Below are 27,482 nucleotides of genomic sequence, written 5' to 3' on the forward strand. Positions count from 1 at the left end.
GGGTGGCTGCCAGCCATGGCTCACTGTGACACAGACAGCAGTAGCCCAGTCATGTGTGCGCACCAGAGCATATAGGTCACCCGCCACCCCTGGATAAGGCGGGGCATGTCGTGGCCGACCCAGCGCGTAGCTAGGGCCTGCTCATGCTCTATATTATCCACTACACTGAAATTTGCTCAGTTGCAGAATTGTCACTGTCATTACTTTTCAATATTTGATGACGGATCTCCCCACAATCGCTATCCCTCAATTCTGCGAGTGATTCTAATTTATTATCGCCGTTTTCTAGTTGGTCTAAAATCATTTTTGATGTAAAGGGACAGTTTTGGTTGCTATGGACAATCTCCAGTTTCCAGGTATGAAGAACAGTTTTTATAATATACACTGGGCAGGCCACTAGGGACAAAGGGGATGTGAAATAATTACATACAGCAATGTAATCTGTAAGATTACATTATACTGTATGTAATGTGTGTGCTTCACTTTTTGAATTTGGCGCCGATCTCCGTCCCCGTGTCGCAAGGCTCACAGGAAACGGAGATTGGCTCCGTGATGAATCGTGCGGAGGACGAGCCGCTCGTACAGCGCCGGGACATCGCTGGATCCAAGGGAGAAGGTAAGCAAACCTCCTCCTGGATTCAGCAATGCGGTCCGAGTCTGGCTCGGGGTTACCACTTTTGGTACAAAACTTCCACCCCGAGCCAGACTCGGGAACACCGCCAGGGGGGTTAAGAAAAAGTATAGATGCGAACGTGTCCCATAGGAAGCCATGTAAATTAACTGTAGTGGGTTTCTGCAAAAAGAACCAAAACACATACATATGTGAACCAGGTTTAAGATGTTTAGAAACATAATGGGGTTAAAAAAAAAAAAAAAAAAAAAAAAAAAAAAAAAAAAATTAGCCCCTTTATAGTACAAAAAAGCAGATAATTACTACTGTAAAGGGGTTAAATTTTTTACTGTAGAACTGTGAAAGTAATATATACAGTAGCAATTATTTGCTTTTTTTGTACTATAAAGAGCTAATTTTCATTTTTTTAACCCCATTATGTTACTGGCCGATTACTCGATTATGAAAATAGTAATCTAATCATTTCATAGTCGATTAGTTGTTTCAGCCCTAATAATAATAATAATAATAATAATAATTATGTTTACCCCTCTACATGACTGGTGATCCTGACAGGGCTATTTCAAGGCAAATGTTAGTGATTCAACCACTTTAAGACAGAAGGAGCTTCTAAGCTTGAGAACTTCTAGCCCCTGTGCCTCCAATCCTGGTGTTTTGGTGTGCCCAGGACGTACAGGTACAAGGTCCAGCCCCACTGCCTGCAGCCTGTTAAAATCTATGGCTGGCTGAAATGGGATGCGGCAGGATGGAGCTGAATGCTCTATTGAGCTTTAGTCACATTTAGGGCCCTACAGGCGATACATGAAAAATTAGAACACCGTGCAAAAGTTCATTTATTTCACTAATGCAACTTAAAAGGTGAAACTAATATATGAGATAGGTCAAGCCGTGATTTGTCATAATTGTGATGATTATGGCTTACAGCTCATGAAAACCCCAAATCCACATTCTCAGAAAATTTTAATATTGTGAAAATGTGCAATATTCTAGGCGCAAAGTGTCCCACTATAATCAGCTAATTAAGCCATAACATCTGCAAAGGGTTTCTGAGCCTTTAAATGGTCTCTCAGTCTGGTTCAGTAGGAATCACAATCATGGGAAAGACTGCTGACCTGACAGTCGTGCAGAAAACCCATCATTGACACCCTCCATAAGGAGGGAAAGCCTCAAAAGGTAATTGCAAAAAGAAGTTGGATGTTCCCAAAGTGCTGTATCAAAGCACATTAATAGAAAGTTATGTGAAAGGGAAAAGTGTGGAAGAAAAGAGGTGCACAAGCAGCAGGGATGACCGCAGCCTGGAGAGGATGGTCAGGAAAAGGCCATTCAAACATGTTGGGGACTTTCACAAGGAGTGGACTGAGGCTGGAGTCAGTGCATCAAGAGCCACCACACACAGACGGATCCTGGACCTGGGCTTCAAATGTCATATTCCTCTTGTTAAGCCACTCCTGAACAACAAACGTCGTCAGAAGCGTCTTACCTGGGCAAAGAAAAACAGACTTGGTCTGTTGCTCAGTGGTCCAAAGTCCTCTTTTCTGATGAGAGCAAATTTTGCATCTCATTTGGAAAACCAAGGACCTAGACTATGGAGGAAGAATGGAGAGGCACCCACTGCAAGATGCTTGAAGTCCAGTGTGAAGTTTCCACAGTCTGTGTTGATTTGGGGAGCCATGTCATCTGCTGGTGTTGGTCCACTATGCTTCATTAAGTCCAGGGTCAATGCAGCCGTGTACCAGGAGATTTTGGAGAACTTCATGCTTCCTGCCGCAGACAAGCTCTATGGGGATGCGGACTTCATTTTCCAGCAGGACTTGGCACCTGCCCACACTGCCAAAAGCACCAAAACCTGGTTCAAGGACCGTGGGATTACTGTGTTTGATTGGCCAGCAAGCTTGCCTGACCTGAACCTCAGAGAATCTATGGGGCATTGCCAAGAGAAAGATGAAAGACATGAGACCGAACAATGCAGAAGAGCAATGAAGGCCGCTATTGAAGCATCTTGGTCTTCCATAACACCCCAGCAGTGTCATAGGCTGATATCTTCCATGACACCCCGCATTGAGGCAGTAATTGCTACAAAAGGGGCCTAAACCAAGGACTGAGTATATATGCATGCTTACACTTTTCACAGGTCCGATATTGTACAATCCTTGTTTTATTGACTGCATGTAATATTCTAATTTTCTGAGATTGTGGATTTGGGGTTTTCATGAGCTGTAAGCCATAATCATCACAATTATGACAAATCATGGCTTGAACCATCTTGTTTTGCAGGTAATGAGTCTATCTCGTATATTAGTTTCACCTTTTAAGTTGCATTAGTGAAATAAATGAACTTTTGCACGATATTCTAATTTCTTGAGCATCACCTGTACGCGTTTAGGGACGAATGCCTGGAACATAGAATACTTGCCCCGGGATTGGAGGCACAGGGTTAGAAAAAAATCCTGACATTCTGTGAAAAAATGTGGTGCAGCATCTCACTTTTAAACAGTATCTCATTGGGTAAATTATAGTGGTGGTTTTCTTTAAAAAAATAATAACTTAATGGGAATCCTGTAAAATATGCTGTCGGAGTCTTTCAAGGGCTACCAGTGTTTTTGCACTGAATGCTGTCAGATGACAGCTTGTGAAAGCAAATTACGTTACTCACAACAAAAGCTGTTGAGCTGAAACCCACACATATTCATTAACGATTATTATATACAACAAATGAATTCCAGTATCTGAAAAACAAGCTTATGCACTGACAGGAAAGGGGCTTGTGCATTTGTATAGTTAAGTGAAAAATAACTGCAAAGAACAGTATCTCTTGGCAGCCAAAGCACCTTCTATCAGTCATCATACACTAGACCAGTGGTCTCCAAACTGTGGCCCTTTTCTTACTTTTATCCAGCCCCACAGACACCAATGAAGGGCATCCTTCCTAATGTCACCAATGATGGGGCCCAGTTCCTCCCAATGATGCTAACAACAGGGTCCAATGACACCAATGATGAGGCGCAATTCCCACCAATGATGGGGGGCTGTATACTCCCACTGACAATGGGACATTTTGTACTCCCAATGGCCACAGTCCAGCCCCCTTAAATCTTGAAAGACAGTAAACTGACCCTTTGTTTATAAAGTTTGTAGACCGCTGCACTAGACCATTCCAAGCTAAACAATTTGTTATCTTTATTCTTTAAATGTGATTAAAAAACACTTGTTTTGAGCAATAAATGCAAAACAAGCAAGAAACTGATGGAGGTAAAATAAAAGTGACAAGAGGAAACATAATAAAACCTATGAGTACATAAAGTACCTCCCAGGACCTCCTGCTCTCTAGCGCCCTTGTTACCGCCTCCCATGCTCGCATTCAGGACTTCTCCAGAGCCTCTCCCAACCTCTGTAACTCCCTGCCCCAGTAGCCCCTAACCTGTCCACCTTTAGGAGATCCCTGAAAACTAACTTATTCAGGGAAGCCTATCCTACACCCACTTAACAACTTTCCCCCCCCCCCCGAGCCACCCCCATCCAATCATTCCCTGCATCTATTACCTTTTGTACCACCACCCCCTCCCTTTAGAATGTAAGCTCTACGAGCAGGGCCCCCCTGTCCCTTCTGTATTGAGCGGTGCTGTAATTGTACTGTAAATTGTTGGCGCTATATAAATTGTGTAGAATAATAAAGTAGAACTATACGCAAAACATTTTTTCTCTATTTTGGATAGAGTAAGGGAGGGTTAAAACATTTTTTTTCCCATGCAACCCCACTTCATTAGAACAAATATTTCCTGTAATTCTTCTTGAAGCAATAAACACAGGCTGTGATACCTGATCAAAGGATCACAGCAGGACATCGCTGGATCTACTGGGCAGGTGAATATCCTTTCTGATGGGAGTCCAGCACCACAGGTAAGCGGGATGAGTGTGGGAGAGAGCAGGGTGAAGTTTCTCTTTACAGGTTTGCATGAAACATTTCCGACATGTTACCAATGCAGCAGCAGTATAATATTTCAAAAAAAGTGCTTCCTTTCATAATTAATATGCAGTCCTAATAATTTGCCTAATAGTGATGATGTCATCAGTGTTCTGCAGGCAATAGGAAGTATTTCCCCAGTCTTCTCTCTTTCAGCGATAGGACTGCAACATTTTAAGGTCACAAGATGAGAGCCTGCAGCAGTGGGATAATCAGTGGTAAACGTTTGTGAACATGGCCAAAACTACACAGGCACAAGGTGTGAAATGACTGTGCCAGTTCTGAGCCAACATCTCAGTCCATGAAGCAGGTGCAGACAGGATGCCTGGTGGTTCCCACAGGGTGGCGATGAGAGGTGTGCTACTGGCCAGATCATTGGGTGAAAACAGAGGGGAATAAAGCCTTAAAAATAAAACTAAAAGCAGCCACCACATCTGATCATAGGTAAGCTGCAATATATTACATTTTTCATTTTGGGTTTAATACCGCTTTAATGGCACAGGATATATCTGATGTTGTGTCCACTTTTTTCTAAGATTCAGCATAGCTCAATGCAGTAGTTTGTGAACAAATATTGCTCCCTACCCTTGTGGTGTAAAACAACTTCTCAGCATAAGGTCAGTTCCCATCCTTTGTATTTACACTTACCATTTTTTTTTTTTTTTTTTAAAGACCAAAGATGCTCTTTAATGAGACAAGGGCACTGTTTTTGCCAACAATAAAAGGTTACAAGGTCTGAAAGATGGCCTGGTTCACATTTCTAGAACAGCAGGTTTTAATCAAGAGTCCACATGTAGACTGGAGCGTAAACCCCCCTTTATCATCAATCTGTTATCATGACAAACCTATACACACTTGGGGCAATCTGGTAAGAAGTTCACCTTATTCCTTACTCACTAGAAAAAATAAGCACTTACCCCTTGCAGTTTGTGGGGTTGAAGTTCTTTTCAGGTGAACATAATGAAAGTTGCCATCACTTTAACCATCTCAGACCTGTGCTATAGCTGAAAGAGGGAGGGTGTTCATAGATGTCCTCCCACAACCGTGCCACCTGGGGCGTGCATCCAGTGCGCTCGGAGACCGCTGTGTCCTATGGATACAGCTGATCATGGGTTGTGGTGCCGGGCTAATCAGTGGCGCTTTACCATTTGATCAGCTGTGTCCAATTACAGTTAATCACATGTAAACAAACACAAACTTGCCTGTTATCAGCATTCCTTTCCTCACAGTGTGAGGAGAGGAGAGCCAGTAACCAGAAAGTGTGACAGGGAACATTTATACAGATAATTAGTGCCCTGATTATCGGTGGAGCCCCATCAAAGAAAAATAAAAATTAGTTATTTGCAAAAATGTTATAATAAACTAAGAAAAATTGTTTTTTCAAAACGTTTTCGGCCCTTTTTAGTTTGTTTAGCAAAAAATATATAAACCCAGTGGTGATTAAATACCATCAAAAGAAAACTATTGGTGCAGAGAAAAAAAAAAAAAAAAAAGTCATATGGGTATAGTGTTGCATAACCTCCGCAGTTGTCATTCAAAGTGCAATAGTACTGAAAGCTGAAAATCAGCCTGGACAGGAAGGGGGTAAAAGTGCCCAGTATTGAAGTGGTTAAACAAGCTGCTAGAAGGCTTTAACAGGCTTTCAACAAACTTTGTGCTGAAGCTTAGTAAGGCCTACTGAAGGCTGCTAGCAACTTCATTACAGTGACCTTCAGAACTCCCAGGATCTGTATTTAACCTCTTCAATCTGGAGCTTTAAAGCCGAATTCCAGAATTTTTTTTTTATTGCATTGAATTAGCTTGGACCAATATAAGTATACATAGTCTATACCTGTGGGACTGCTGTGGAAGCAAATAATCACTGTAGTAAGTCAGCAGTACTAGAGTGATCATTGCAGTTTTCAGGGTCCTGACCAGAGCAGCTGCCTTTCTGCATCGTCAACACAGGGGGGGTCGGGCTTGCTTGGTACAGCCACCATTCGCAGAACTGCTTTTTTTAATTTTTTTAATAAATACAAGGTGTTCTGTGACTGGATGAGATAGAGAGGTAGAATGATGACAACCTGGCTACATTCTGTGAATAGAAGCTGTGCCCAGCCAGTGACCCCCGGTATTCACTATGCAGAAGGACAACCTTTTTGGCACACAACAACTCAGAAGAGTACAGTGATCACTGTAGTATTGCTAACTACTAAAGTGATTCTCCGCTTCCAAAGCGATCCCAGAGGTATGGAATATACAGCATCTGACAAAAGTGATTACACCCCTCACATTTTTGGAAATATTTTATTATATCTTTTCATGTGACAACACTGAAGAAATAACACTTTGCTACAATGTAAAGTAGTGAGTGTACAGCTTGTATAACAGTGTAAATTTGCTGTCCTCTCAAAATAACTCCACACACAGCCATTAATGTCTACACCACTGGCAACAAAAGAGAGTACATCCCTAAGTGAAAATTGGGCCCAAAGTGTCCATATTTTGTGTGGCCACCATTATTTTCCAGCACTGCCTTAACCCTCTTGGCAATGGAGTTCACCAGAGCTTTACAGGTTGACATTGGAGTCCTCTTCCACTCCTCCATGACGACATTATGGAGCTGGTGGATGTTAGAGACTTTGCACTCCTCCACCTTCCATTTGAGTGTGCCCCACAGAAGCTCAATAGAGTTTAAGTCTGGAGACATGTTTGGCCAGTCCATCACCTTTACCCTTAGCTTCTTTAGCAAGGCAATGTTAGTCTTGGAGATATGTCTGGGGTCGTTATGTTGGCATACTGCCCTGCGGCCCAGTCTCCAAAGGGAGAGGATCATGTTCTGCTTCAGTATGTCACAGTACATGTTGCCATTCATGGTTCCCTCAATGTACTCAATTAACTGTAGCTCCCCAGTGCCGGCAGCACTCATGCAGCCCCAGACCACAACACTCACCACCATGCTTGACTGTAGGCAAGACACACTTGTCTTTGTACTCCTTACCTGGTTACCGCCACAGACGCGTGAAACCATCTGAACCAAATAAGTTTATCTTGGTCTCATCAGAATACAGGAAATGGTTCCAGTAATCCATGTACTTAGTCTGCTTGTCTTCAGCAAACTGTTTGCGGGCTTTCTTGTGCATCATCTTTAGAAGAGGCTTCCTTCTAGAAAACAGGCATGCAGACCAATTTGATGTGGTGTGCCATGTATGGTTTGAGCACTGACAGGCTGACCCCTTCAATGTCTGCAGCAATGGTGGTAGCACTCATACGTTTATTTCTCAAAGATAACCTCTGGATATGACGCTGAGCACGTGCACTCAACTTCTTTGGTTGACCATGGCGAAGCCTGTTCTGAGTGGAACCTGTTCTGTTAAACCACTGTATGGTCTTGGTTACTGTGCTGATGCTCAGTTTCAGGGTCTTGGCAATCTTCTTATAGCCTAGGCCAGTGATGGTGAACCTTGGCACTCCAGATGTTTTGGAACTACTACTACCATGATGCTCATGCACTCTGCAGTGTAGTTGAGCATCATGGGAAATGTAGTTCCAAAATATCTGGGGTGCCAAGGTTTGACATCACTGGCCTAGGCCATCTTTATGTAGAGCGACAATTCTTTTTTTTCAGATTCTTGCCATGAAGTGCCATGTTTAACTTCCATTGACCAGTATGAGAGAGTGAGAGGGATAACACCAAATTTAACACACCTGCTTCCCCATTTACACCTGAGACCTTGTAACACTAACGAGTCGCATGACACCGGGGAGGGAAAATGGCTAATTGGGCCCAATTTCGACATTTTCACTTAGGGGTGTACTCATTTTTGTTGCCAGTGGTTTAGACAATAATGGCTGTGTGTTGAGTTATTTTGAGGGGACAGCAAATTTACACTGTTATAACAGCTGTACACTCACTACTTTGCTACAAATTAAAGTGTAATTTCTTCAGTGCTGCCACATGAAAAGATATAATATGGGAGGGGTGTACTCACTTTTGTGAGATAATGTATATACTTAAATTGGTCAATGCTGCACAATGCAACTACATGCAATAAAAACAAACATACCTATGGTTCAGCTTTAAAGTGGAACTAAAGCCACAGATACTCATCTGCTCTCTTAAAGGTCCGATGGTTACATTGGCACAGGCATCTTCTCAGCTTCTTCTGCTGGTGTTCCTTTGTCTTGACTGGCCAGCCACAGGTGGCCTAATTCCGCAGGACTTAGTCATCCCAGCACAATGGCACTGTACCAGAAGGGGAAATTGAGCTGTGCATGAGCAGCTCAATTTACACGGTGGAAAGGGCTGCAAGTGGGCACATAGGTACATTTTATTGCAGAAGAATGCCTACCTTTCGCAGATGTCACAGGCAAATTCTCGTTTGGGAATGGTTTGTGGATTGACGGATTTTTCTGGAACAAATGTGCTGTTGTGGCTTCCAGATGTCACCTTCCCATTGTTACAATCTCCATTATTTTCTTTATGATGAAACCGTTTCTTGTGTCTGTTCATTTGACGAGTGCTTTTGAATCTTTGATCACATAACAGACACGGGAAAAGTCGATGTTTTCTGTGCTTTGACGAGTGGGCCTTTAGCTGCACTCTATAACAACAAATTTTTCAAAGAACTTGTCAGCTGGCATGTCATACAAGAGACAATTAATGTAACAAACAGAACATAGCAGTAAACACTGAGCATCTAAAGCAGGGGTCTCCAAACTTTCTTAAAGTGGAGTTCAACCCAAAAGTGGAAGCTCTGCTTCCTCCCCCCCTCTAGTGCCACATTTGGCACCTTTCTGACAGGTGCCCATCCCCACTTTCAAGAGATCTTGCCATGGGCCAGATCGCTCAGAAGTGTGGCCCTGCTCCTCCTTGGGCCATTCAGAAAACACGGCGCTCTTTGTGTATGCACAGCAGGAAACCGGCTGTGATGCCGAAAGGCTTTCCTACCGGTTTCCCTTACCACGAATGGCAGTGGCAGCACCTGAGAGCTGATTAAAACATTGGCTGGGGTGCCGACATCACTGGATTCCAGGACATATGGATGTCCCAATATTAAAAGTCAGCAGCTACAGTATGTGTACTTAATTTTTTTGCTGTGGAGGCAAAACTCCACTTTAAGAAAGGGGACAATTTACGCTCATTCAGACTTTAAGGGGCTGGACTGTGCCCAGTGGGAGTAATCAATGCCTGATCTTTGGTATTAGTGGGAGAAATAGTTGGCGTCTGTTGGAGGAATAGTGTCCCATTTTTGTTGCCAGTGGAAGTAGTTATGCCCCATCGTTGGTGTCAGTGGAAGGAATCGTGCCTCATGGGCCAGATAAAGGCAAGCAATGGGCCACAGTTTGGAGATCACTGCAATCCTTCCTTCTAAAAAGCATCTATTGAATTAAGCTGGAGAGCTGGCTTAATTTGTTTTGTCAAGGTTTTAGCACACATTATAGCGCTAAAATGATGATTCATAAGATGTTCAATAACAATCAAATATTTTCCTGTATGCGAGTCTGTATGTGGAAAAAAAAAAAAATTGTAAAGCTTGCCACACATGGTTGGTATTTTTTTTCTTCATTCAGCCAGTGACATAAAAAAAAAAAAAAAAAATCCCAAGAAGAAAAATCGAACAGATTCCTCTATCCACACAAATACCCTCCACCCAATGGTACACTGTATTCTTATACACACTGATCAAATATGGCAAGTCCTTGCTGAACTGGTCATCAGCGCTCTGCCAATACAAGAAAAAAAAAAAAAAAAAGAAGAAGAAGGATGCCGATAATGGCTGCTGAAAAATGTCCGCGATTTTACCGCATTTACAGTGCATTTTTCATAGGTCATGTGACTCAAAAACGCAACACTGTTTTTGATGCGTTTTTCAATTCATTTCAATGGGGAGGTGCATTTTTGTAACAAAATATGCACCAAAAATTCGCCAAGCAAGAAGTGCAACGGACCAGTGTGAAGGCATGCATAGAATTTAGAGGGATGCACTTCTTGAGCTTTTTTATTTATTTATTTTTTTAACCACAAAAGTGCTTTCAAAACTATTAAAAAGGTTGAATATTATACAATTATATATAAAAAATATATATATATATATATATATATATATATATATATATATATATATATATATATATATATATATATATATATATATTTTTTTTTAAAAACTGTGCATTTCGGTTTTTCGGCCAAGTGCATGTTGAATTTTTGTTTTCATTCTAGAATTTTAATTTCGGTGTACCACTACAAATTTCAATCAGTCTAAGCAGTCAATTACAGAAATATGGGAGGTCGAAATAAAAAAAAATAAATAAAAAAAAGCTAGCTATAAAATGTATATAAACAAGTACTGATATAGATTATAAGAGTAACATATTGATCAAACATCAAAAAATAACATCAGATAGAATTGAAAATGCCTGAAAATCATGCATCATACACTTGTATATGGCTAATAAATGATAGAAGTAGAATATGCACAATTAAGCATAGGCCGAAAAAAAAGAAGAGATAATTAGAATCATGGAACAATCATGCCCTCTTTCAGGCTCTTTCATGGTTTTATACACATAAATTTCCTCTATGGTCCTTTATCATTTTACTTCAATCATTTTATACAAGTGTCACCTTCATCCACCCACAGTGGCCATGGGCATTTCTGGGTTCTTTCATCAAGTGACTGCTTCTTCTATTTAAACTTGAATGAGACATGCAGTCCCTGCTCAAGCATAATATCAAACATGCCTCGACTTACAAAGTTGTTTCAATACAGCCTATGCCTGTAGTCCAACCACTTCAGCACCCGCAGCCAAAGTTTCTACTGCATCTTGCCTGGTCTACACTACACCTGTAGTCCAAATAGCCAAAGTCTCTGCTGCAACCCACCCCCCCCGGTCTCTCCTGCATTGGCACACCAGCCACTGCTGCACCTGCAGCCTCTGTTAGTCCTTAGTTGTACCACAGCCTTCACAACACCTAGTACCTGTACAGTGATCCGAGGGTAGCCAGCAGCTAAGCCCAAACTCCTGTGGCGAAACACCAGTTACTCCACTCACACAAAAAGTCATCGCATAAAAGAGGGTCCAAATTTCACAGAATCAGCAGGATCCACAGTCTGTCTCCCCATCTCTGTATTCGTATTGTCTTGCATCCTTCGTCTCAGCCTCTGCACAGCTTCCAGCCATCCTGCTCTGATCGCCTCTTTTGCTCCAGTTCCTAATCATCAACCCTCCTTCACATCTGTAAGTACCTATAGAGTGACCTGGGAGTAGCCCAAACTCCTTTCTTCTTTTTTTAACTATGTAACTATAGGATGTACAGTGTTTATGCCCTTTTAAAAACTGTGTTTTATCTATAGCTCTTACACATGAGTGTGATTTTTAAATTCTAATCTACTGTTAGTTTTTTTAAATTTGATATGCTGTACGTGTTTTTATATACCATAATAATTCTTTTTCATTGTAGCTATATTTTTTAGTCTTTCCTATCTGTACATGACCATGTATTATGCTCAATATCCTACACCACTTTTACACCAGTCAATACTAAATACTTATAATAAATGTGATGTGTTGTTATTTGTAGCCTTGATAGCCCTAAAACACATTTTTTTATTGAATAAAATTAGTCATAGACTGCATAAATTCCGCTATTGTCGCTTTTCTCTTTCAACACCTAGTTTTAACTTAAGATGTCGGTCTGTGATATCACGTAGCAAGTAATATGGGTGAAGTATATTTACAAAACACAAAGTCTTGCTGTACTGAGGATTATTTTGCAACAAATTCTAAAAATACTGTCATGTGAAATTACCATACAAGCTTCTCCCTTGGCAAAAACTGTGCCCATTTCCCACAGGGCCAGGATTAGATATAATTATTGTTTGGATTGTCTAGTAGAGTTCGCTTGTTTATTTCTAGGAAAATAAACTGTTCTGATCTTCTACCTGCTAGATAATCAGGTAACAGTACACAAAAATATTGTTACTGACAACAACAGGGCACTATTTCTCCCAATGATACAAATAATGGTCCCAATGACATTGACACCAACGATGGTGCACTATTCCTCCGACTGACACCAACGATCATGCACTATTCCTCTCCCTAATGCTAAAGATGCATTGTTTACTCCCAATGACTCCAGAACAATTTCTACTCACAAGAGTCTACCTCCCTAAAGTCTGAAGGACAGATTTAAGCATGCTACCTAACCCTGCAGAAAATGTCAGGGTACTTTGCATGTACACAAATAAAAGCAAAATTGTAGCATTAAAAATAAAATGAATACAATTTATTTTTTCATTACTGAATCCACAGCTTTGGCAACAGAGTAAAGGTGAGGAGTGCATACTATGCATCGCTGGAGGAGAGAAGGCTTGGATATACATATGTATGATGTACATACAGTGGATATAAAAAGTCTACACACCCCTGCTAAAATGGCAGGTTTCTGTGATGTAAAAAAAAAAAAAAAAAAAAAAAAAAGAGGAAGGAGGAGGCAAAGAAATCATTTCAGATTTTTTCCACCTTTAATGTGACCTATAAAATGTACAGCTCAATTGAAATACAAACTGATTTATTAGTCGCATCCTTCAGCAAAAGTCAAGTTCCGCAGACACCTTCAAAGTATCAGAGGGATCTCATTGTTAAAAGGCATCAGTCAGGAAATGGTACAAAAGAATTTCCAAGGCATTATATATACCATGGAACACATTGAAGACAGTCATCATCAAGTCGAGAAAATATGGCACAACAGTGACATTACCAAGAAATGGACATCCCTCCAAAATTGATGAAGGCCTACAAGAGGCCTACAGCAACATTAAAGGAGCTGCAGGAATATCAGGCAAGTACTGGCTGTGTGGTAACAATCTCCCGTCTGGGCTATGGGGTAGAGTGACAAGACTGAAGCCTTTTCTTATGAAGAAAAACATCCAAGCCCAGCTAAATTTTGCAAAAAACACACCTGAGGTCTCCCAAAAGGAAGTGGGAAAATGTGTAATGGTCTGATGAAACCAAGGCTGAACCATTTGGCAATAATTTCAAAAGATATGTTTGGTGAAAAAAACAACACTGCACATAACCAAAAGAACACCATACCTACAGGGAAGCATGGTGGTGGCAGAATCATGCTTTGGGGCTGTTTATCTTCAGCTGGAACAGGGGCCTTAGTCAAGGAAGAGGGCATTATGTACAGTTAAAAATACCAGTCAATATTGACACAAAACCTTCAGGCTTTTGCTAGAAAGCTGAACATGAAGAGGAACTTCATCTTTCAGCATGACAACGACCCAAAGCATACATCCAAATCAACAAAGGAATGGCTTCAAACAAAAAAGGATTCAAGTTTTGGAGCCCGATTCAGGTCTGGGCCAGAGCCCAGGCCTGAATCCAATTGAAAATCTGTGGGGTGATCTGAAGAGGGCTGTGCACAGAAGATGACCTTGCAATCTGACAGATTTTGAGTGTTTTTGCAAAGAAGAATGGGCAAATATTGCCAGGTGAAGATGTGCCATGCTGATAGACTCATGCCCAAAAAGACAGTGCTGTAATAAAAACAAAAGATGCTTCAACTAAGTAGTAGTTTAAGGACACTAATGCAACCATATTATTTTAGTTTATTTTTAATTCCCTGCACTTAAAAATAGGATTTTTAAAACAGCTTACTTGTAAAATCATTTTCTTTGAAGTACATCACGGAACACAGAGCCATAGTAGTTACTATGTGGCTTATAGGCCACTTTCAGGTGATGGGCACTGGCACACCGCAAGACAAGAATTTCACTGCCTATATAACCCCTCCCACTACTGGGAGTACCTCAGTTTTGTAGCAAAGCAATACATGTGTATACCAAAAAGAAGGGGAGGGACCTCTGTGTCCTGTGATGTACTTCAAAGAAAAGGATTTTACAGGTAGGCTGTTTTAAAAATTCTATTTTCTTATCGTGCATCATGGGACACAGAGCCATAGTAGTTACTATGTGGGATTGTCGCATAGCAATGAAAACGGAGGGAGACAACAAAAGTAGGACACCAAGAGACTAGAGGACGTATACTGCTGCCTGCAGTACACTGCGCCCAAAGGCAATACCATCATGACCTTTTACATCTACTTGATAGAATCTAGTAAATATGTGGACTGAAGACAAAGTTACGGCCTTGCAGATATGAGCCATAGAGGCTTGGTGATGCACTGCCCAAGAAGTACTAATAGCCCTGGTGGAGTGCCCTTTAATATGAAAAGGTGGAATTTTCCTCTTTAAACCATAAGCTTTAACAATCACTTGACGAATCCATTCAGAAATACACGGATCGCTGCCAGCACAGTCTGAACCACTGAACCCGATAGAGAAATATTGTTATTAAATAGGAATTCCAACTTTTTATCCTTTAGATCCTTCAGCATTTGAGTATTGTCTACCGGACAAGTCAATTTTTTTTTCACCGAGGATTTAGCAGCGTCAATTGCTGGAATCCTCCATTTCTTATTAAACTCTTCTTCCATAGGAAGAAGCGTTGAAAACTTTTTTGGAGGAAAAAAACTGTTTATCTGGGTTCCCACTCAGAATACATAAGCTTTTTTAGTAATGAATGGATAGGAAAAGAATGAATAGCTTGGGGAGGCTTTAGCGAACCCAAACAAGAGTGGAGTGAACCAATTCCATTACATGGCAAATGAGGTTCAATGTAGAAAAATGTAAAATAATCCATTTGTGTGGCAAAAATAGGAATGCAATCTATACACTGGGGGGAGAATCTCTGGGGGAATCAAGGATGGAAAAGAACCTGGGGGTCCTAGTATATGATAGGCTCAGCAATGGCATGCAATGCCAAGCTGCTGCTAGAAAAGCAAACGGAATATTGGCATGCATTAAAAAGGGGATCAACTCCAGAGATAAAACGATAATTCTCCTGCTCTACCAGACTCTGGTCTGGCCACACCTGGAATATGCTGTCCAGTTCTGGGCACCAGTCCTCAGGAAGGATGTACTGGAAATGGAGCGAGTACAAAGAAGGGCAACAAAGCTGATAAAGGGTCTGGAGGATATTAGTTATGAGGAAAGGTTGCGAGCACTGAACTTATTCTCTGTGGAGAAGAGATGCTTGAGAGGGGATATGATTTCAATATACAAATACCATACTGGTGACTCCACAATAGGGATAAAACTTTTTCACAAAAGGGAGTTTAACAAGACTTGTGGCCACTTATTAAAATTAGAAGAAAAGAGGTTTAACCTTAAACTACGTAGAGGGTTCTTTACTGTAAGAGCGGCAAGGATGTGGAATTCCCTTCCATAGGCGGTGGTCTCAGCGAGGGGCATTGATAGTTTCAAGAAACTATTAGATAAGCACCTGAACGACCACAACATACAGGGATATACAATGTAATGCTGACATATAATCGCACACATAGGTTGGACTTGATGGACTTGTGTCGTTTTCAACCTCACCTACTATGTAATTCAGTGAGAGATTGTAGCAGAGGTACTACCAGAAGGAACACATCCACTGCTTGAGCAATAGTACAGAGTTTTCCCACGCGAAAGCAGGCCTCTGATCCTACAGGATTGTTCTGTGAGGGGGAAAATGGCGAGGAGGGAACCTGGAAGCCACCGAGTGGGGGGTGTGCTGATCTGGGGTTTTTTTTGTGTTCTCTCCTAACGCTCTTCCTCGTGAAGAGGGGGAGAGTACAGCCCAGGTGGGGGGTGTCTGGAGAAGAGGAAACCCCTCCCCCCCCCCCCCCAGACTCACCGGATGTCTGCTGCTAGCTGGAGAGAAAAGAAGACTGCTGTTCTGGACACAGTGTGATCTCTTGAGGAAGCATGAGAAGGTATGTGCTCCATACAGCCCCCAGTGGTGACACTTAGGCATGACAACATTTACTAAGTAAAGGAGACATTTCATAAGAAAATTCAAACATTTCTTAGAAAACTCCACTTACCTTTCCCACTACGGGATTTTCTGTGGTAAAAACCAACAGTCCCCATCTTGACCCTTCACAGTGGGTTCTGTTAAACCTTCAGGAGCCAGGGACCCTCGGGGAACCACAATCTTGGACCTGTAATAGCATCCTGCCAGTAAAATGCTATTGTCTTGATACCAAGAGTACTGGAATCCGGGAATCCAGCTCTCTAAAAAGAGAAGTGTTTACAGGCAAAACGTTGTTTCTTTGGACACGAGGCCCGGGTACCATTCAATTCGGCCTAAAATGGATCTGGCTGCATAGCTAGCCCCAGCAAGGATCACTCCAGTGGAGCTCAGCACATCTTCACTCGTGACCAACACCTTAGACACTGGCGAAAAAACTGAGGTACTCCAAGTAGTGGGCGGGGTTATATAGGGAGTGGACTTCTTGTCTTAGGGTGTGCCAGTGTCCATCACCTGAAGGTGGCCTATAACCCACATAGTAACTACTAAGGCTCTGTCCCGTGATATACAATAAGAAAGATTTAAGTTTGTTGTTCAATTGAGTTGTACAATTTATAGGTCACAATAAAAGGTGGAAAAAGTTGTAAAAAATTAGACAAAGATTGCACATTCTGGACACTGCTTTTGGGACAAGCTGCAGATTCAGTACCTCTATAATTGAAGGCGAGAGTATATATATATATATATATATATATATATATATATATATATATATATATATATATATATATATATATATAAATATATAATTTATTTTTTCACATCCAGAGCAAGTTGAAAAAATCTTTATAGTACACAATAACCTGTAAACCAAACATTTGAAAAAAAATAAAAAATACTAACTCTTTAAAGAATCTTTGGTTGCACGTGCTACATATGAAGGGCTTTAATGTGTCATCATGATTACCCAAATGTTCATAGACCTTATTCCATTCAGGCTCTGTATAATAAAAAAAAAAAAAAAAAAAGAAGAAGAAGATATGCGTTAGTAGTAATGGCAGGTACTAAACACCAGAAGAGCTATTTTTTAAAATTCATCTTTAGTACTCTGACTGCCTAGAAGGTATGAATGTATTATGTAATATACTCTTCCAGTGTTAATTTTAATGTAAAATTTCGATTTAGTCATAGTCTTGACTAAAATGCCATTTTAGTTTTAGTTTAGTCATCTGAATTATTTTAGTTGTATTTTTGTTGACTAAACTCTCCAGTACATTTTAGTCGACTAAAATAAAATTGATTTATTTAAATTGTAATGCATTATTTAAGCATTGCCTCGGAATTGCCAAACTCATTATATACTCCTGGTCTAAAAATGTAATAACATGTTATTTATGGTATTAAGGTTTGAACATGGACTACACACACAGATTTAGTCGTTATGATATACAACGGCTTTATAAATGAAACCAAGTTTCAGAAGCAAAACCAAAATATTGCTTTTTGACATATTGCCTGAATATATTACCAACATTAAATATATTTTATTTCTTAATAAGAAAAGCCTTTTTCTTAATGTTTTTTTTAGCAGCTTAGTAGATGTCCCCTACTTATGTGGTAGTGCAGTGTTAATTTTTACATCAAATTTCGATTTTGTGTTTTAGTAATAGTCTTTTGGCTAAAATGCCATTTTAGTTGTATTTTGGTCATTTTAATCGTTTCAGTTTTTGTCGAATTTTAGTTTACTAAAATATTGTTAATTTAGTTGACAAAATTACCACTGTGCTCAGCAAAACAATGGCAATTTAAAAATAATGAGTACCAGTCTGTAGGGACGCTAAGTTAGACCTACTACTGTCCAATACCCGACTAACACGCATCACAGCAGAAACTGGCCACATATCTTTTTTTAATGTGGCTAAACGGACCATAGCTCAAGCCTGGAAGACCCAACATGTAGCCTTCCAGGGAGTAAAGACTTATTATTAGTGATGGACGAACTTCCGACGGGACGTTTCGCGAACGCGAAACGCGAACGGACACAAACGTTCGCGAAAACGACCGTTCGCCGCGGGCTCCATTGACTTCAATGGGAGGCGAATTTCGCAAACCTTTAGGTCGAATTTGCGGCCACGGGGTAATTATTAGGGGGTAGCACGTAGTCCCACCACCTGGACAATAGCATAATACATGTATGAGGTGAATTTGGGATCGATAACTACAAGCATTTTTTTTTTATTTGGGAAATTGTTCTGACAATTCAGGACTATGGAGCTAATGAAGGCAATGGAGGAGAGGGAAGGTCAGGGACCAGGGTAGGCAAACAAGAGGGTGCAGGAGATACAGAGCACTGACAGCAGCACCGTAATACAGAGCACTGACATCAGCACCGTGACATACAGCGCTGACAGCAGCTCCGTGACATACAGCGCTGACAGCAGCTCCGTGACATACAGCGCTGACAGCAGCTCCGTGACATACAGCGCTGACAGCAGCTCCGTGACATACAGCGCTGACAGCAGCTCCGTGACATACAGCGCTGACAGCAGCACCGTGACATACAGCGCTGACAGCAGCTCCGTGACATACAGCGCTGACAGCAGCTCCGTGACATACAGCGCTGACAGCAGCTCCGTGACATACAGCGCTGACAGCAGCTCCGTGACATACAGCACTGACAGCAGCTCCGTGACATACAGCGCTGACAGCAGCTCCGTGACATACAGCGCTGACAGCAGCACCGTGACATACAGCGCTGACAGCAGCTCCGTGACATACAGCGCTGACAGCAGCTCCGTGACATACAGCGCTGACAGCAGCTCCGTGACATACAGCACTGACAGCAGCTCCGTGACATACAGCGCTGACAGCAGCTCCGTGACATACAGCGCTGACAGCAGCACCGTGACATACAGCGCTGACAGCAGCTCCGTGACATACAGCGCTGACAGCAGCTCCGTGACATACAGCGCTGACAGCAGCTCCGTGACATACAGCGCTGACAGCAGCTCCGTGACATACAGCGCTGACAGCAGCTCCGTGACATACAGCGCTGACAGCAGCTCCGTGACATACAGCGCTGACAGCAGCTCCGTGACATACAGCGCTGACAGCAGCTCCGTGACATACAGCGCTGACAGCAGCACCGTAAGCAGCCCCAGGAGGAAGTCAGCACAGCACAGGGATGGTGTGATCCCCTCATAATAAGAACCCCCAGGAGGAAGTCAGCACAGCACAGGGATGGTGGGAGCCCCTCATAATAAGAACCCCCAGGAGGAAGTCAGCACAGCACAGGGATGGTGGGAGCCCCTCATAATAAGAACACCCAGGAGGAAGTCAGCACAGCACAGGGATGGTGGGAACCCCTCATAATAAGCAGCCCCAGTAGAAATATGACACCGCTCAACCTCTTCAAAGAGGAGGGTAGGGGCATATAGTACGGTGTGCTTTTTTGGGTCAGGGAAGTGAGCCAAATGAATTAAGAAGGTCTGTGTGCTTGATTCCAAAAATTGTTTATAGACATATACATGGTCTACTGATCACATGTGTTGAATTCCTCCGAGATCCATGCCTCATTCATTTTTAGAAATGTGAGGTAGTTAACACTGTCGTGAGCTAGGCGAGTACGCTTATCGGTCACAATCCCCCCTGCTGCGCTGAACGTCCTTTCGGACAGGACACTGGATGAGGGGCAAGCCAACAGTTCGATTGCAAATTGGGCAAGCTCTGGCCAGAGGTCAAGCCTGCCCACCCAGTAGTCTAGGGGTTCATCACTCCTCAGAGCGTCCACATCGGCCGTTAACCCAATGTAGTCGGACACCTGACGGTCTAGGCGTTCCCTGATGCTGGATCCGGATGACACCTGTCGATGGGTCGGCTGAAAGAATGACCTCATATCCGAAGTCACCAACACATCTTCAAACCGGCCTCTTCTTGCAGGCGCTGTTGGATTGGTACCCGCAAATCCTTCTCTGGGAGTGGGAATTGCTCCTCTGCCAGCGCACGCAAAAGCAGAATGCAGCATTTCTCGAAGCAAGGCCTGGAAGTGCTGCATTCTGACAGCCCTCTGCGACGGCGGTAACATTTCCGCCATTTTGTGTTTGTACCGGGGATCTAAGTACGTTGCCACCCAGTACTGGTCCTTGACCCTCATGCTTTTTATACGGGGGTCCCTATTAAAACACTGGAGCATGAAGGCCCCCATTTGCACTCAAGCGGAAGGTATGTGGTGGTGGTGGTGTTGTTGGTGGTAGTGTCTTTGGGGGTGCACATAGCAGAGAGTGAAGAAGAGGGTGCAGATCGAGAGGATGAGGAGGGTGCAGAAGAATAAGGCTGAGTGAGCCACTCAACCAAGTCTGGTGCGTCCTTTAAAGTAATTGAACGCACCTTCTGCAACTTCCCACTTTGGCTCAAGGCTGTTGCTCCTGCCCTACCCCTACCACCCCTGCGGAAGGGCCTGCCTCTTCCTCTGCCTGTCATTTTTTAAATCACCCTGTGACAAAACTCTTAGTCCCTATACCGCTGAAGGACTGCTGCAGTATAGGGCAGCGGTCAGCAGTAGTGCACGTCAACCCTATGTATTGTGGACCGATAGCGGTCCTTACAGAACAGCAGACTGTAACGCACTCAGGCCTATGTACCGTAGCACCCTATACCAAGTTACCAGTCCTTATAAGAACTTTTGTGGACCAAGCAGGTTGTGTGTTAGTGATTAGCAGACTGTACGTCAGTCCCTATACCAATGAAGGACTGCTGCAGTATAGGGCAGCGGTCAGCAGTAGTGCACGGCAACCCTATGTATTGTGGACCGATAGCGGTCCTTACAGAACAGCAGACTGTACTGCACTCAGGCCTATGTACCGTAGCACCCTATACCAAGTTACCAGTCCTTATAAAAACTTTTGTGGACCAAGCAGGTTGTGTGTTAGTGATTAGCAGACTGTACGTCAGTCCCTATACCAATGAAGGACTGCTGCAGTATAGGGCAGCGGTCAGCAGTAGTGCACGGCAACCCTATGTATTGTGGACCGATAGCGGTCCTTACAGAACAGCAGACTGTACTGCACTCAGGCCTATGTACCGTAGCACCCTATACCAAGTTACCAGTCCTTATAAGAACTTTTGTGGACCAAGCAGGTTGTGTGTTAGTGTTTAGCAGACTGTGCGTCAGTCCCTATACCGCTGAAGGACTGCTGCAGTATAGGGCAGCGGTCAGCAGTAGTGCACGGCAACCCTATGTATTGTGGACCGATAGCGGTCCTTACAGAACAGCAGACTGTAACGCACTCAGGCCTATGTACCGTAGCACCCTATACCAAGTTACCAGTCCTTATAAGAACTTTTGTGGACCAAGCAGGTTGTGTGTTAGTGATTAGCAGACTGTACGTCAGTCCCTATACCAATGAAGGACTGCTGCAGTATAGGGCAGCGGTCAGCAGTAGTGCACGGCAACCCTATGTATTGTGGACCGATAGCGGTCCTTACAGAACAGCAGACTGTAACGCACTCAGGCCTATGTACCGTAGCACCCTATACCAAGTTACCAGTCCTTATAAGAACTTTTGTGGACCAAGCAGGTTGTGTGTTAGTGATTAGCAGACTGTACGTCAGTCCCTATACCAATGAAGGACTGCTGCAGTATAGGGCAGCGGTCAGCAGTAGTGCACGGCAACCCTATGTATTGTGGACCGATAGCGGTCCTTACAGAACAGCAGACTGTAACGCACTCAGGCCTATGTACCGTAGCACCCTATACCAAGTTACCAGTCCTTATAAGAACTTTTGTGGACCAAGCAGGTTGTGTGTTAGTGATTAGCAGACTGTACGTCAGTCCCTATACCAATGAAGGACTGCTGCAGTATAGGGCAGCGGTCAGCAGTAGTGCACGGCAACCCTATGTATTGTGGACCGATAGCGGTCCTTACAGAACAGCAGACTGTAACGCACTCAGGCCTATGTACCGTAGCACCCTATACCAAGTTACCAGTCCTTATAAGAACTTTTGTGGACCAAGCAGGTTGTGTGTTAGTGATTAGCAGACTGTACGTCAGTCCCTATACCAATGAAGGACTGCTGCAGTATAGGGCAGCGGTCAGCAGTAGTGCACGGCAACCCTATGTATTGTGGACCGATAGCGGTCCTTACAGAACAGCAGACTGTACTGCACTCAGGCCTATGTACCGTAGCACCCTATACCAAGTTACCAGTCCTTATAAGAACTTTTGTGGACCAAGCAGGTTGTGTATTAGTGTTTAGCAGACTGTGCGTCAGTCCCTATACCGCTGAAGGACTGCTGCAGTATAGGGCAGCGGTCAGCAGTAGTGCACGGCAACCCTATGTATTGTGGACCGATAGCGGTCCTTACAGAACAGCAGACTGTACTGCACTCAGGCCTATGTACCGTAGCACCCTATACCAAGTTACCAGTCCTTATAAGAACTTTTGTGGACCAAGCAGGTTGTGTGTTAGTGATTAGCAGACTGTACGTCAGTCCCTATACCAATGAAGGACTGCTGCAGTATAGGGCAGCGGTCAGCAGTAGTGCACGGCAACCCTATGTATTGTGGACCGATAGCGGTCCTTACAGAACAGCAGACTGTAACGCACTCAGGCCTATGTACCGTAGCACCCTATACCAAGTTACCAGTCCTTATAAGAACTTTTGTGGACCAAGCAGGTTGTGTATTAGTGTTTAGCAGACTGTGCGTCAGTCCCTATACCGCTGAAGGACTGCTGCAGTATAGGGCAGCGGTCAGCAGTAGTGCACGGCAACCCTATCTATTGTGGACCGATAGCGGTCCTTACAGAACAGCAGACTGTACCGCACCCAAGCCTATGTACCGTAGCACCCTAGACAGACCAAGTTACCAGTCCTGATAAAGAGCTTTGTGGAACAAGTGAGTTGTGAATGATTAGCAGACTGCAGCAGAAGGGCAGCAGTCAAGTATAATATTCTTTCTATATTTGGAAGAAAGAATATTATACGTGTACAAGCCTATTACCGTACCACTGATACCAGTCCTGAAAAGAACCTTTGTGGAACTAATAGTAACAGCAAGTCTTTAAAATTATCCTCACTGCCTGACACACTGCTTCCTGCCTGTCCCTATACAAATTGGCAAAAAAGAGTAGGCTGGAACGATTAGCTGGAACAGCTCTTTTGTGGACCTGATAGTAACAGCTAATGATGATGATGATGATGATGATGAAGAAAGACTAATCTGGCTGAGCTGTCCCTAAAATAGCAGCATACAGCGCTCTGTCCCTTTATCTAAACTGACAAAAGAAACTCAGGCTGCTGACCTAACACCTATACCAGTCCTGAAAAGAACTTTTGTGTACCAAATAGCTAGCGTTTTCTCTGTCCCTACTCCACACAGGATCCTTTCCCTACAGTGACAGAAGAAAGAATGTAAAATGGCCACCGGATCGGGTGTATTTATAGGTTAGGGGGAATGTCCAAGTGTCCATGAGCTGTCATGTCTCAATTGGTTGTCCTGTAACACATGATAAACGTGTCACGAAAGGTTAAAGTTCTTGTATACATTAAACACGTAAGTCCGCCGGGGCGAACGACGGAAAAAGGCGTTCGAACCCGCGGACGGCGAAAGTCGGAAATTCGCCGCGAAACGACCGCCGGGCGAACCGTTCGGCCATCACTACTTATTATTACCGCTATGATGCTTCATGAGCGAATGTCCAGTATTGTGAATGAATCGCATGCCAAATGTGGGAATCATGGAACCCTTATGAAATTTCCTCACTCCAACCAACCTGTTTGGGCCTTATCTGATTGCTCAATTTGGGGCTCCTAAGTCTCAGTTACCCCCTTCCCCTCTCTAGTCTATAACCCTCTTTTCTTTTTTCCTTGCTTATTTTCTAATTCCTCTCCGTTCCCGTTCATGCCATCACTGCTTATGAATGGGTTGCAGGAGAAGAGCCTCCCCCCAGTGACTGCACATAGATTTTGGGGACATGGCATTTTTGCAGTTTTCGGTATCATGGCAAAATTTCAGACTTTTGTCATTTTGGTTACCATAATTGTGAGGTTTATTGCTGAATTGTAATGTCTACCCATTTTCTTGCTGAAACCGAAAAATAATCAGTACCTGAGCCACACGAACAATGACACATACCCACTAGTCCACAATGGCAACACTTGAAGATGTCATCATAATGGCAAGCGATGTGCAAGTTTCTGACATTGTCACTGTCAAATGATAAAGGACATTTGGTGCACAGGAACACTTCACTCTTCTTGTCATGTCCTTTCATGTGGCTTTTCCATGCACTCTGCGTCATGAACCTTCTCTCACACACCTGACACTGATAGCTTTTTCTAACTAGATGGTGGCTTTGGATGTGTTTGTCCATCAGACTCCATTCAGTCAGGAGACAGCCACAATGCACACACTTGAAGCCACCACCAGGTTTGTGGCACTGCATGTGTATTTTGTAAGTGTCTTTTGTTTCCAGTTGAAGACGACAAGAAGAACATACATAGTTTGGTTTCTTAGCCTCATCATCACTGACCTGCCCACCAATCTGTGATGGTAGATCTGCTTCTTTCCTATGTCTACTTTCTGTCCTGACGCATTCATCAGCCGTGCTGCTTTTGGAGACCTTTACCTCCGCTGATGAAGGAAGGGGCCGTATGCTAGATATCCGATAAAGACCAAGAGATAAGAGGTGCTCACACTGTGCATCATCTTCATCTTTGCTTTTGGGTGAATTCGCACTACTTGATGGAGGAACCGAGTCACTGGGAACAGACTCGTCCAGCTGGAAGTCTGACTGTTCTCCTTCAAATAATGAATTGACTTCACTTGCACTGGCTAGATTTGTGTTAGCACTTTGGTCCCCAAGGCTCATATCACATGATGCGGGGCTCATTGTGTTTAGCATCCTATACAAGAAAGGCATTTTTTCAAGGTTTTCTTCATTTTCTTTGTTTTCCTGTGCCATTTCCTCCCCAATGCTAAAGGAATCATTTTCTTCTTGGTCTGTGCTCTCCGGGATAAGAGGCGTTTGATCTAACTGGTGAACATCCAACACATGATGGCAGATTTTGTTTTTTAGGCTGCTAGTAAACTGGCACAATTTACACCTGTAAATCTCCAATAGAAATACTTCCACCAGATTGGCAATCCTGGCATCAAAGCTCTCCGCAGTGGATGTGTAAAAGCAAGAAGTTGCAATCTCTGCACTAATATGCAAAGTTACAGGAGTTATATGCTTGAATTTCAACTTGAAATCATCCATTTCTAAAAACAGAAGCAGCAGTGAACCTATGAAAAGAACAAATACAACCTTTACATGTAGTCTAACAAAGTGAAGAGCTATACACATTTATACACTTCTCAACCTCACAAATAAAAGTTTTAAAGTGCATTTCCATTTTTGCAGCCACACTGCGAGAACGCCTATTTAATATGTGTTACAGGTCAATCATAACGCATAACTGATCTATCTTTTCATGTGACAACACTGAAGAAATTACACTTTGCTACAATGTAAAGTAGTGAGTGTATAGATTGTATACCGTATTCAAAGAATTAAATAGTGGGCTATGGCGCTAAAACCCAATGTATGTGAAAACTGTGCATAAAGGTATATGTGAATTTAATTTGTATAACAGTGCTACCAAAATTCTTTTAATATATCTAGTATGTGCATATATGTACTAGTATTGCTGTGGCCCATACATATAATTTGCTTATACTAATAACAAATTCATAAAAATTCCTAGGAAATTCATGAAGAACATCCAAAAAAATTTTCAAATTAATCTCAACAAACATGCAAAAATTGTGCAAAATATTTAGTCCCAAAGAGCGTCTTTATACATGAAAAAAACTTTTCAAAATCGCATTCTAAAATTGCTGGAAAGTCACATGCAGTAATATTCCAGGTGGTGGTAGTAGAATAAAGTGACCAGTGCAAAAAAAGTGCCAATCATCAATGTAGAGAAAACACTCTTCCCCGGTGCGCCACTCAGTATTGTGGTAATGTGAATGCTCTCACCAGATCAAATACCCCTGTGGGGTTGGACGGGCTTTCACAGTATAAGCCACTGTGCTGCTAACTGGATGCTGCTGCTGGTGCGCTGGGGGAATGTTCGCTCTTCACTTTATATGTACTCCGTTATTATGTGCATGGAGGAAAGAGAAACATATCCATGGTGCAAATACGTTGCACCTACGTGGAGCGTCTTCTGGAGCGCTCTGACGAAACGCGTAGGGCGTGGCTACGTACGTGCACCCTTCCCATAGCCAGCAGCGGCCGGCGGAGTTTGTTTTCAGTTCGTTTATATACGCAAATAGTTTTATGAGCAAATGTGAGTAACTCTCTTTCTTATAACCAAATAAAAAGTGGTTTTAAACGTATTTTCACCATGAATATGTTTCTCTTTCCTCCATGCACATAATAACGGAGTACATATAAAGTGAAGAGCGAACATTCCCCCAGTGCACCAGCAGCAGCATCCAGTTAGCAGCACAGTGGCTTATAATGTGAAAGCCTGTCCAACCCCAAAGGGGTATTTGATCTGGTGAGAGCATTCACATTACCACAATACTGAGTGGCGCACCGGGGAAGAGTGTTTTCTCTACATTGATGATTGGCACTTTTTTTTGCACTGGTCACTTTATTCTACTACCACCACCTGGAATATTACTGCATGTGACTTTCCAGCAATTTTAGAATGCGATTTTGAAAAGTTTTTTTCATGTAGAAAGACGCTCTTTGGGACTAAATATTTTGCACAATTTTTGCATGTTTGTTGAGATTAATTAATTTGCACATTTTTTTGGATGTTCTTCATGAATTTCCTAGGAATTTTTATGAATTTATTATTAGTATAAGCAAATTATATGTATGGGCCACAGCAGTACTAGTACATATATGCACATACTAGCTATATTAAAAGAATTTTGGTAGCACTGTTATACAAATTAAATTCACATATACCTTTATACACAGTTTGCACATACATTGGGTTTTGGCGCCATAGCCCACTATTTAATTCTTTACATTTCA

The 27,482-nt window shown here is 42.6% G+C and overlaps 1 protein-coding gene across 3 annotated transcripts in view; it reads right to left on the minus strand.

Annotated features, from left to right (window-relative positions):
• LOC143996840 (uncharacterized) overlaps nucleotides 1–27,482 on the minus strand; it is a 79,811-nt gene that overhangs the window by 45,548 nt on the left and 6,781 nt on the right. For all 3 annotated transcript variants that reach the window (XM_077492124.1, XM_077492123.1, XM_077492122.1), the window contains exons 2-4: nucleotides 24,581–25,732; nucleotides 17,349–17,445; nucleotides 8,924–9,175 (exon numbers count right to left, since the gene is read on the minus strand). In XM_077492124.1, the coding sequence (XP_077348250.1) occupies nucleotides 8,924–9,175; nucleotides 17,349–17,445; nucleotides 24,581–25,706 (1,475 nt within the window). In that variant the 5' untranslated portion in view covers nucleotides 25,707–25,732. The remainder of the gene's footprint in view (nucleotides 1–8,923; nucleotides 9,176–17,348; nucleotides 17,446–24,580; nucleotides 25,733–27,482) is intronic.

This window comes from Lithobates pipiens, unplaced genomic scaffold (genome assembly GCF_037356315.1).
Source record: "Lithobates pipiens isolate NorthernLeopardFrog02 unplaced genomic scaffold, aLitPip1_a1.2 Scaffold_19, whole genome shotgun sequence".
Classification (NCBI taxonomy): domain Eukaryota; kingdom Metazoa; phylum Chordata; class Amphibia; order Anura; family Ranidae; genus Lithobates; species Lithobates pipiens.